Source organism: Maniola jurtina, chromosome 12 (genome assembly GCF_905333055.1).
Source record: "Maniola jurtina chromosome 12, ilManJurt1.1, whole genome shotgun sequence".
In the NCBI taxonomy this organism is placed as follows: Eukaryota; Metazoa; Arthropoda; class Insecta; order Lepidoptera; family Nymphalidae; genus Maniola; species Maniola jurtina.
Genome location: NC_060040.1, coordinates 7,219,296 through 7,231,896, shown reverse-complemented (window position 1 = coordinate 7,231,896; position 12,601 = coordinate 7,219,296). Strand labels below are relative to the sequence as shown.

At 37.8% G+C, this 12,601-nt stretch overlaps 1 protein-coding gene across 1 annotated transcript in view; it reads right to left on the bottom strand.

Moving 5' to 3' along the window:
- Positions 1 to 12,601, bottom strand: part of LOC123870389 (protein couch potato) — a 282,532-nt gene that overhangs the window by 255,523 nt on the left and 14,408 nt on the right. Inside the window, exon 2 of the mRNA XM_045913675.1 lies at positions 11,334 to 12,085. Coding sequence (XP_045769631.1) covers positions 11,334 to 11,393 — 60 coding nt within the window. The 5' untranslated portion in view covers positions 11,394 to 12,085. The remainder of the gene's footprint in view (positions 1 to 11,333; positions 12,086 to 12,601) is intronic.

Here is a 12,601-nt window from a genome sequence, read left to right as displayed (position 1 = left end):
ATGATATGCCACTCACAAATTAATCGTCCTATTGAAGAATTTCTACTTTTGAAGTCTTTTTGAAGGTTCAATATATTATAAATTATTAAAAAAAAAACCATATTATTTAAATATCCTTATAAAATTACAGCCTATATGGGTACGCAACTTAATCTCATTCAAATAAACTTGTTTTATTTCAAAGTTTCTACCAAGGGAACAAAATTTTTCCGAGCTTTATTTTTAATTGAAACCCAAAGTTAAGGAAAATGTAACTCAAAGAAATTCTAAACGTGACTTACATTTCAAATAATAAATTATCTTTCATGAAATTCGGCAATGCGGGAACAATAAGACTAATTCTATTTTAACCAACTTGGAAACGGAGGAGGTTCTCAATCCGACCCGTATGTATTTCTCCATAGGTACGAATTTGGTTAAGATCTAGGGAGAACGAGGAAGGAACCTACAGTGTACAATTACATAACCTGGGCAATATAATCTATTAAAAGTGTTCAGCTGTTAGCGCAGTAATCAATAGGAAAAATTGGTTTAATTTTTATTAAGCCTATTAGTCACATCGACAAACTTATTGCTCTATCTCATTGCTTTTCATTATGAGAAACTAGTTACAATTTACAAGTGGAGGGTCTACAAGAGTAGATACCCGACAGCAGTTTCGAACTCAAACTCAGTCTAGAACTGCAAAGAAAGTTATCAGCAATCGAGGGCCCATTGATTGTGCACAAAGAGCCTTTCGTCTCGCGACATTCGAGTTCGATTTTCCACTAACAATGCGGGTCCCGTTTTTCGTCTTGTATTTGGCATTATAGAACCGTTCATTCAGGCCCCGTCGATATTGTTTGCTCTTTTCACTTAGCTTACGGGATATTTCATCATCATCGTCATTTCAACCCATCCCGTGCCGGCTCACTACTGCGCAGAAGTTTTCTCTCAGAATGAGGACGATTCAGGCCAAGTATGAACTGGAGATTGAAAAACTTCACATTCTTTTGAAAACATTATGGAGAACTCTCACACATGCAGAATCTTCGTGATGTTATCCTTCAACGTCAAAGCATACTAATATATATTTACCACATTATTATAAACCTAGTCAAGAGCCTGTCCTAAATAACCGCGAAAGATCATTGTAAAGAGTTTTACAAGAATGTTCCAAGAATTATCGTCACGTCTGCCTAATCAAAGCAGATAATTATATTACTTGTCTACTCTCTACATCTTTCAAATTGCTTTTCACTGATGAAGAATTTATGTTTATCATATCTGAACTTATCACTTATCTTGGCGAACTTGTCGCAGAAAATGTGTATATTAGCAACGTGATACATAAGACCAAAGCACTAAGCCTTAAGTCTGCTTGGCAGAGGGCCAAAGTACTTCCACAATGCACAATAAATACCTACTACAATGACTACTCTTAATTACAGCACTACCATTCCACTAGTCTCACTAAACACTATAAATAAGATAGTTTTGCTATAAGTAGTTCAAAATGTAACAAACCTTAAACTTCTCTCGCTTTCTTTTAAAATATTGTGATGTTCGGGCATCATCAATATATTTAAATTCTCATCTTCATATTAATCGAGGCTAAAATTGGATTATTTGAGTTATATTCTTATTGTAAATTCTTGACAACGTTTGTCTTCCTAATGAGTAACCTAATAAACTAGGGTATGGATCAAAACGCTATAAGTTAAAACTTATAACCGTTCTAAAACATATTTAGTGAGAAGGCAGTTTTGCGTATGTAAGTAATTGTTATGAAAGATTAAGCAACTGGCTTACTATTAGATACCCATAAAAACCTTATCAAATACCTGAAACGGGGTGTTACAATGTTTACTTAAATGATAACTAACAACCTGTTTCCAACGTTAACTTCTTTATTTAGGTACCTATGGTAACCTAACCTGTTTCAGGTTTTCATACGAATTTTTGTACAAAACCCCTTTTAAAATGAACATGTAAAGGTTCACTAAATACGACGAAGCCGATGTTTTTCATTGTTTACACGTCCCATTGGGTAATCCGAGGTGAACCGATAGTATCAAGCAACAGTTATTGACTGGTCTCCGTGTTCACTCTATTGTTTCGAGCTTAAACCGACATTGCAGATTTCCTTCACTTTGAGTAGGTACAATGATAGGTAATAATAGTAGGTACAGGATGATAATAATGAGTGCCTGTTACTGCCAAAATATAATATTTAGTACGGAGCTGTTACGGGATTATTTTCAATACATTACTTGGAAAAAATTTGAACTAAGAAAATGATACACTTTACAGAATAAAAAGCATTTCAGATGACAAGCAGAATACTTTCAACGCTCAGAAATGGTAGTATCGCAACTGGACTTGAGCTGACATTTCTTTACTGCGGGTGATAGTCCTTTATACAAGCATAGTGGAGAAATCCCATTCAGTAAAATAAAACCAGGATTTATTTATTTGCAAGTCCATACTCGTTTCAACCATATTTATTACATGGCTTAAAGCCGCAGCGGTTCAAAGAGGCGGTATTCCGCGGACGTAATAACATGACGTTGGGGTGGCCGATAATGGCTGGGAATCATGACTCCATTAACATGGGTGATTTTAATGAAGAATCTGAAAATAAATTTTTAAACATAGAAACGACACCGAATACGTTACTCTTGCGTTTTTTTGTGTACAGTTGAAATTAACATAGACCCTGTTACGCAGAAATGATCCAACCGACACAGAGTTGGTTTTTGATATTCAACTTTAAAGTTTGAAGGTTAAGTTGAATACCAACTGTATATTTTGGTTGGATCCTTTCTGCGACATTTGAATGGAATTAAAACTTAATAAAGCAAGTTTTTCAACAAAAGAAACATAACTAGACCAATTTATCAGTTATCAAAAGATAAAACTTAATAAAGCAAGTTTTTCAACAAAAGAAACATAACAAGACCAATTTATTAGTTATCAAAAGAGCCGCTACTATCTAACTGCTACCCGAAACCCAAAACCTTTTTCTAGTAGAAGAGAAGTTTTTCCAACATAGGTATGATTAATAAAATTAATTAACAACTCGTTCCAAAAATTCTCTATTGGGTAATCACCAAAACATGCTACACGGAGTATTAAAGAGAAGACTTCATAGCTAAAATTTTAAGTAACATCGACGTGTAATAAACTTGCTAGACAGGTAAATTCATAAGCGTAACTTCGTAAAGCGCTACCGAAAAATTGTTTTCCAGCCACAACACGCTCCCGTCAAAAAGCCAAAATCGACAAACAAATTCAATTAAAACTTCGCCGCGAGTAACCCTAAGCGAGTAACATTACACAAAGCTCGATTAATTATAACAAAGGAACCTTTATAACATGGGCTCAACAAGATTGTATACTAGACAAGAGGTTGAAGTTATCAAGCAATCCCTCATTTACGCGACGTAAATCCGAATCTAAACCATGTCTTCTATTTCTGCGGTTTATTAGAATAAGACACTATAATAGACCATCTGAAAAATAAAATAGAAAATGTAGAGACGGCCGTTATTTTTATTTAGCAAGCACACTAAACTCAGGTAGACAGTAAGAAGCATATAGGCATTATCGCAGAGAATCTGATATATAAGCTACACATATGACTACAGAGTATGGACCCTTATAATAAGTGACCTATGTGATATTAAGTATGCCCTCGGTTGTTATACAATACATGTAGTTTATTCATAAATCGGTAAAAGGTGTTAAATTAGTATTACCAGAGATCCCAAACCATTCAGATAGGGACGACATTCCTGAAGAATGGTTTCGTATCAGGCAACCCTAGTTAGAATATATCTATCCTTATCTATCGAGAAGGGGAAACGGAAGAGAGGCTATTTGTTTTTACAGTCGAGCGCCGGCGAACAAATTAGACGGACAAACTGTTGAAGCGGCCGAGGTGTCTATATTCCACTCTACGAGAATTCTTCTCTTAAATTCACTGAGAGAATGTCCCCGCGATCGAGTTGGAGGAAGGCAATAATTTTCTCTTTAGTTTTCAATGAAGATGTCGTGTCTACGTTTTATTGGATTGTTTGAAAGTTTGAATTCTATTAAACGACTGTATACAATAAAATGTATTACATATTTACATACTAGATGGTGAGCGCGATTTCATCCGCGTGGATTTAGGTTTTAAAAAATTCCGTGAGAATTTTTTAATTTTCCGGTTGATAAAAAGTATCTCATATCTTACTTATATGGTCAAGAATTATATCACTCTCCACAGAACTTCACAATCACTTCAATCCATTGCTCCGTTGCAACGTGATTGAAGAACAAACCAAGACACAAATTCCCTTACACATTAATAATATTAAAAGTTTGGCTATAGCTGTACGCCGATATTATCTCTACTACTGTGCTAAATAAGTTCCGTTTACTAAGTAGTGTAAACCAAAAATATCTATAGGTTGATATTTTATTACGAACAACTAGAGAAAAGTGTGACCGTGAAACTAGAAAGAACAAGTAAGTAATAAACAAAAGATAATCCCAAATCAGGAACAAATAGATTTCACAAGTCAGGTTAGCGGCAATGAAATAATGGTAAAACATTCCGAAGGTAAACACTACCATGCTTCGATAACGAAGGGTAAAAGTGGAACGATCGCAAAAAGTATCGCAAACTGCGAACAAACTAAAACAGTAGTTATAGGTTTCAGAAACCTTACAGGTGCTGTCTACGTGGGCCGAATCGACAAGAAACAAATTGGGCGACCAGTTTAACGATCAGTCCACATTCGAGGTAATCGTCAGACATCTCAAAAGTCAATAATACTCAGGAATAACATAAAATTGGAAACGTTTTGGAGGATATTGAAAATATACTTGGATGGAATGAAAACAGGGTTAGTGCCTCTTATAAATTTCATAACATAAACATGACTTTCCCGACAACATTTCTAAGATAAACGTTGAAGCGAGTAATTTTAAGGGTGCCTTACGTTTAGGTTAAAGCAGCATTAATTTACCATCCAGGGTTATTAATACATAAATAAGTATTATCCTGTAACCATCTTTCGTGTTTCTTAACAAAGGTTTGGTGATCAATATTACTGATTTAACGAGGGTAAAAAAGCAATCGTATTATCATCATCGTTGTCAACCAATAGACCACAGCTGGACATAGATAGGTCTCTTGTTGGGACCTCCACAATCCACACGCCACTGAATACAGCGGCTACCTGCAACTCGTTTGATGTCGTTTGTGCACATAGTGGGGTGTCTACCAACGCTGCGCTTCCCGGTGGGAGATCGCCATTTTAGCATGGGACCCCAACGTCTAATGCTTTTTTGAACAATGTGCCCTGCCTATTGCCACTCTAGCTCCATAAATTAATGAGCTATGTCGGTTATTCTGGTTTTCTTGCTCATCTCCTCATTTGTGAATTGATAGAGAAACTTTAATCTTCTCTCCATCGCCCTCTGTGAGACTCTGAGCTTTCTTAGAAGACCCATAACTGGCGTCCATGTCTCGGATCAACACACATTATACGAAGACTTTGGTCTTCAATCGTATAGCATATATGTATATATTATTATGTAGGTACTCATACTCTCATACAAGTAGACGGCCAACTAATCTATATTGTTACAGGATAAATAGCTATAATTTGATTGTTACTAACAAATTGTGGGCCCAAAATTATTTTTCTCCTTCAGATTGCCATACAGGGGCAGACAGAATACGAGACTAACTTTCGTATCACACGTGTTTAGGATAATATGACGACTGCCTGCCCGCTTATTATAAGTTATCAGCAGTCATTCTGACTTTTTTTTCCTCTTCTTTTCTCCTATCCATACCTACTTATATGTTATAAATGCGAAAATGTATTTGTCTCACTGTCTGTGTTTATCTATCTGTTACCTTTCACGGCCATCCGCGATACCGATTATGACGGATTATATACTCGTAGATACCTTGCATCCCGTAGACGAACACATGCTATGGAATGAGTTCTATTGCTATTGTAAAACATTGGGAAGCATGAGTGGCAGTACCAATGGCATGAGAAATTTTCACGTTTTTCACGTAGCTCAATATTATGCTAGCGTTCTTGCTTCACCTGAATATAATGGTGTATTCTGCTTGTAAAACTTCTACAGTTTGCGTATGTATTTAGCCCAAAGTAAGCTTGAAGCTAAAGCATTAATGTTCACAGACGAAGTGTAGCCAGTGGCGCCAGACGCGACGGCGCCAGCCTCGCCCATCGACCACCCCTTGCCTTTCACGCTAAAACCAGTTGTTATCTATATGATTTCTATATTGCTACGCATTCATGTTTATATGTAGGTGTAGTAACTACTTGGATGGAGATAAAATGCGTTTCCTCTATTGATCGCTGAAACTTTGTTAGCTGCAAGTTTGAACCATAAAGTTTCAGTTAAAATGTCTAAACGATATCAATGAAGTACCGAAAAATCCGAAAAACACTGGAGTAAGGAGGAGGTCATAGTAGGTTATAATAAGTGGCTGGCAAGATGCGGCTAGATAAAACTAGTGCAGTGTACCTCACTGACCAGACTAATAAAATATGATAGAGATTTTCTATCTGAGCTTAAAATCCTTTCACTATAAAATCCTATTGAAATACATAATAATTATAATATCTTTTTTAATGTTAATTGCAGAGCCATTTTTGTTTTATATAAACAAGTATTTTAAACAACATCGCGAATTAATAATTAATGAAAAAAATATACCGTATATATTATAGAAGATAATAAAACATAATATTCCGCCTACAAAGTATCTTAGAGCTGTAGTCACACTTAATATTATAAAGGTGAAAGTTTGTATGTGTGTGTGTGTGTGTGTGTGTGTGTGTGTGTGTGTGTGTGTATGTTTGTTATTCCTTCACGCAAAAACTACTGGACGGATTTGGCTGAAATTTGGAATGGAGATAGATAATATCCTGGATTACTTTTACCTGGGCTACTTTTTATCCAGGAAAACCAAAGAGTTCCCCCGGGATTTCGAAAACCTAAATCCACGCGGACGAAGTCGCGGGCGTCAGCTAGTATTGTATAAAGCAACAATATATATCTATTATTTTAATTTTCATAAACAAACACCGAAACCAGTAAGTTTTCGAGGTTTCAATGGAAACGAAATATTATCACAAACCGTCCGTAATTAGTTATTCAAGCCAAATACGAATAGGTACACATATTGTTTAGTCTAGCCCAAAACATAATTTATGTTTGCGGGGGTTTAAGCTGATATTTTGACTCCCACTGTATTGTTCGCACACGCTAACTTCTGACAATAATAAGCTTGACGATGAATTACTGGAGGATGATAAACAAACTATTCTTAGGCCAACAAACTTGGAGACAACCATATAAATACAACGTATGATTGAACACCAAAGTTTCACTGCCTATTAAGGAACTCAAACGTTTAGAGGAAACATCTAAATGATGCCCAAAATTTTTAATTGACTGTCGGCGACAAAGTTTTTGTTTTAATTTTTTCGTATTCAACGGCGCCATCAAAACAATCATAAAATTATTATTATTATAGATATGCCTTTGCTGAGTTTATAGAAATTCAATTGTTTTACTTGTTATATCTATGGCTATTTGTTTTATTTATTCTGATACAAGTTAGTCCTTGACTGCAATCTCACCTGTTGATAAGTGACGATGCAGTCTAAGGTGAAAGCGGGCTCATCTGCATGGGAAACATAGAAGTTTTTATTAAACCCATACCCCTTTGGTTTTTACATGGCATACCTAGTACCGGAATGCTAATCGCTTGGCTCGGCTTTGCTGGTAGGGTAGTAACTAGCCATAGTCGAAGTCTCCCACCAGACCAGACCAGAGATTTAGAAATTATAAAATTCAAAACCCCTGTCGGAAATCGAACCCAGGAAATCCAACCAAGACCACAGCGCTTATCACTGAGCCATAGAGGTCATCAAAATAAGCTGTTTAAAAAAAAATTTCGTGATAACCTTTCCAAAGCTACTCCATTAATTACGAGTTTAACAATTAATCTACCTCCCATTTCAAGCTTTACGAATTGAAATCAATTTTCTATCACGTTTCCGATAATTACGGCAAACATTCATAGGATAACGAGACCACAATTTCGACTCTCTTCAAAAGTACGCGGTCATTTTCTATGGTCTATAATTGAAGTGTTCGCCCAGTTGGAAAGTTGCCTTCACGTCACTAGAATCGATACCAACCTATCATTATAAATACGCTTCTCAGGTACATTTATCTTGCCTCAGAAGCAATATACTAAACACGATGGATAGGGTTGCTAGTTGCTACATTTTTGAAAATATTTGATTTTTAGAAAATGGTATAGGTATTCACACTATAAAATTAATTACAGAATTATCAGCATTCATTTAGATTCTGAAACCATACAAAAGTAATAGGTACACTTACTATGTACATAAACAAACCCAAATAATATATTTAATGTACATGAACAAAGTTTACGTTGTTAGGTACATAAGGAACAAAGCAAGCACGGTTAATAGAAGTTAATATTAATATAGGAATATTCCCGAGTGCCACAACTGCAAGGCCGTAGCCGGGGGGCTCGAACCCACCGCCCGAAATGCTAAGAATAATTTTTTTTTACTGTTCGAGTCCGCATCAGAGCACGCATAAGTTAGGGTTCCGTAATCAAGTATATAAAAATCATCTTAGGCGCCATCTCCACGGGCGAGAGTATCGCGACGAGTCCGTCCTACTATTCGTTGGATAATCTCCAAGGTACAACGATAATTCTGGCAGCGTGTCGTCGCGACTCGCAACAATAGGACACGAAACCGCAACGGATCGCCGCGTGACGTGACCGCAACGACTCGTTGGGCCTCTGAACTGTGGCGTGACGTGGGCCTCTACCTATTACGGTTCACGAGATACAGACCACTAGCAGACAGACGAACTGACGGATGCGGAACCCTAAAAAAACATGTTATTTCTATATGATAAAAACATTTTAAGTCGTTTCAAAGTACTTACATACTTAATATTTCAAAAGTTTTCCTAAGTGATTTTAACTAGGATTTAAGTCCGCTCCCTGACTGTTGAATTATTGACACTTCGTGCTTATTACCCAGGGCTAAACCCCCCGGAACTAAATTCCTGGCTCCGGCCATGACCACAAGTTAGCGCAAGCTACAGCGACGTAGACGCCCGAATGATTGCACCTACGCTATGTAAGCAAAGGGTCTTGCCCATAATCCTTCCCCTTTGCTTAGTGCATGAATTCACATCAAAGCGAGCCAGATCAACTCAAACTTTCAAACACGCTGGACCAGACGAGCTAGCTACATAATTATTTTCAAGTCAATTACCATTTCCATGTTATGGCACTGTTTTGAAGTCTGCAACATTTATTTTAACGTGTTTCGCTATAGCTCTTTCGTTTATGTGTTTATTAACAAGCAGACACAAATAATTTTTTATTAGTAACTAGGTACTTTAGTAGTTTCATTAATTTAATAGTTTCTAATAATTTAATTTCAAAGTTTGTTTAATTAGTAATTTAATAGCATTAAGTAATACAATTTCAATGCCAAGCACTAATTAATTATCATTATTGTGAATTGTAGGTACGAGTACATGTACCTAATAGGTACAACCAGATAGGTACCTAAGCTAAATTACCGTAATTCACTTGATTGATAAAGAAGTTTATATTTCTATTTCTGTTCAGAATTTAAAACGACATAATATATTTTTCGTTATCAATGATCAACGGCACAAACATTCAAGTCACAATTTTCATGTTATGGTACTTACTACTTACCTACCTATTGAGGTACCTATAAGTAAGTAATGTTGTAAAGTTCAACCATAAATTATGCGCTTAATGATAGTGCTTTTGTTCAATTGAATTAATAAACTGTAGTTAGTATACAGTTATGCTAAATTAATATTAGAGTAGGTACTTAATTTAATAAGGATTAATGTTACGACTGACAATTAAGTACACCCAACATTCTCGTACTTATCTATTCATTGCTATCATTCGCGCATGACAATAATTGCGTAAAGTTTTCTCGCAAAGTACAATCAACGTACAATAGGTGGCGTGCAAGTTGCATGCCGGGCATTAGCTAATTTGTATAAATATCGTCGATTCCGCAGTATTTTTTGATAGTATTATGAAAATTAGAAAATTCGTACTTATTTGTTTAAAATTCTCACAGCAGTTTGGTTTCGGATAATGTCTACGGACTACGGAGCCATCACACAGCGGAAGTTTGTGTGTGTGTGTGTGTGTGTGTGTGTGTGTATATATGTTTATTACTCTTTCACGCAAAAACTGTTGGACGGATTTGACTGAAATTGGGAATGGAGATAGATTATACCCTGAATTAAGGCTACTTTTTACCCTGGAAAATCAACGAGTTCCCACGAGATTTTGAAAAACCTAAATCCAGTCGTACGGAGTCGTGATTTCATAAATACAATCCAAAATAATACAATAAATATAAAAGCAATCAATTTATAAAGCTCGCCGGCCGCACGAGAGCGCAGCAAACGACATCCACTCTATTTGTCTCACTAACACAACCACTGCCCACTTCTCGCCTGCTCACACTTTACTGTGAGAAATTTATCGCTATTTTTTGAGCCTTCGCTTTGCTTTTCGCATTACAGAATACAGACGTAAATTCTCATAAGTATTACCTACTAATAATCGATAGTTTTATAGTGATAACCTAGTTAGTGGTTAGGACGCCCGCATCCTAATCGGAGGTCGAGAGTTTGATACCGGGCACGCACCTCTAACTTTTCGGAGTTATGTTACAGGCTGATAAAAGCTAATTTTAAAGTTGATCGTAGTCGCACCTTTATCGTAGTATTTAGATAGATCGTAGTATCATTTCTCAGAGACGAATCATTACATTAGCTGTGAGCCATACAGCCTTAACTGCAAGTCGCGAGGTAAATTTCCTTTTATTGTGTTAGTGAATGCCTATTGTATACTGAAACGTTTCCTCCATTGTAATGGCTATCAGGCCGCGCCTCTTTAGTACTTTACAATTGTTCGATGACAAATCACCTGAGTGATATACATATAAGAAAATCTAGCCAATATTTCCCATTTGAGTTTCTTTTAAACGTAACCAACCCAGGTCAATAAATTGACAAATCCCATTTGCTTGGCAACCAGGGAAGTGGAACTGGCAATACTGATAGGGAAGAAAATAAATCCTAAATTGGCAACAGACGGAATATTGTATGAAAGTAAATAATTACAAAATCTTTTTTCTATTATTTTTTAGTGAGTAAAAGGAGTAGCATAATAATGGTGTTCAGCTTACCTCTTCCTCAGTGGTGGCGGTGTTGACGGAGTCCATGCTCTGGCACAGCGCGAGCTCCATGTTCTTGTGCTGCGGAGACGCGGCCCGCGGCGACGGCTGCTGCGGCGGCACCAGCGCGCCCTGCGTCGCTCCTGCCCCCTGCTGCGCGCCCGCGCCCGTGGACGTGGGGCTCTGAGCCTGCAGCCCTTGGGCCACTTGCAGGCTCTGCGCCGCTTGCAGGCTCTGCTGCGCCGCTTGCAAGCTCTGCGCCTGCAGGTTCTGCAGCGACTGGTGGGCCAGGTTCAGCTGGTGCTGCTGCACGATGCTCTGTTGCACTATGCTCTGCTGCACCTTGATGTGCTGGTGCACGGCCAGCTGATGGATGGGGTGCAGGGGCGACGGGGCGGGGTACGGAGGGGAGAGCCGCTGCCGCTTCACCTGCGCACTCTGCAGCGCTTCGTGCAGCCTCTTCACCGGGAGGGGGCTCTGGCCGAGGTTATCCACGGCTGTGTCGGGGCGTGCCGGCCGAGTCGCGCGACTCCGGCGAGCACTGACACTGGCGGCGACAGGAGACGGGACCGCGCGCGACGCGACGAGTTCTCGTTAGCGATATCGGCTCGTCGACAACGGCGCGGCGCTCGTTGTTACTATTGACTTATCGACTACGTTAACCTATAACAATGCTACGCGCTATGTTAGTTTTTTTGTAGATTTTTGCGCTTGAGCACTTTGTTCTCATTCGGGCTAGTTGATGCTCTGCGTGTAAACCGATCCTGAAAAAGAAAACACGTATGAGTTTTCGAAATCCAATTGAAAAAAAAATACTGAGTCAGATAAAAGACAGCCCGATGTGAGTAAATAGACGTGTATGACGTTTCCCAACGATAATTCAAAATATCTGCTTCCCATTCTATCAGGGTCCAATTAGTAGGAGAAGCCTCTTACCACCCTCTATCGATAAATCGGAAAGCTCTCACTGATGTATTTCACCCGCGCTTTGAAAGGCTATGAGCTATCATAACTATCATACCTATCTCGGTGTACGAGTAGACAGGGGTTTTAGAACTATCTTCATTCACTTAACACGGAATAAAAATTAGATCTAAATTCACGCATTTAGTATAGGTACATTGTATTTAAAAATTTTTGAATTTTTGAATTTGTAGAATTTAAAATTTAGTTTAGACAAAATGTAAAGGCACCCAAGACACAGTCTAAGGCCCACAATAACTACTATTTTTACTTTAGGTTCTAGGATATGTTCCTCAATATAACCTAGATATTACGTA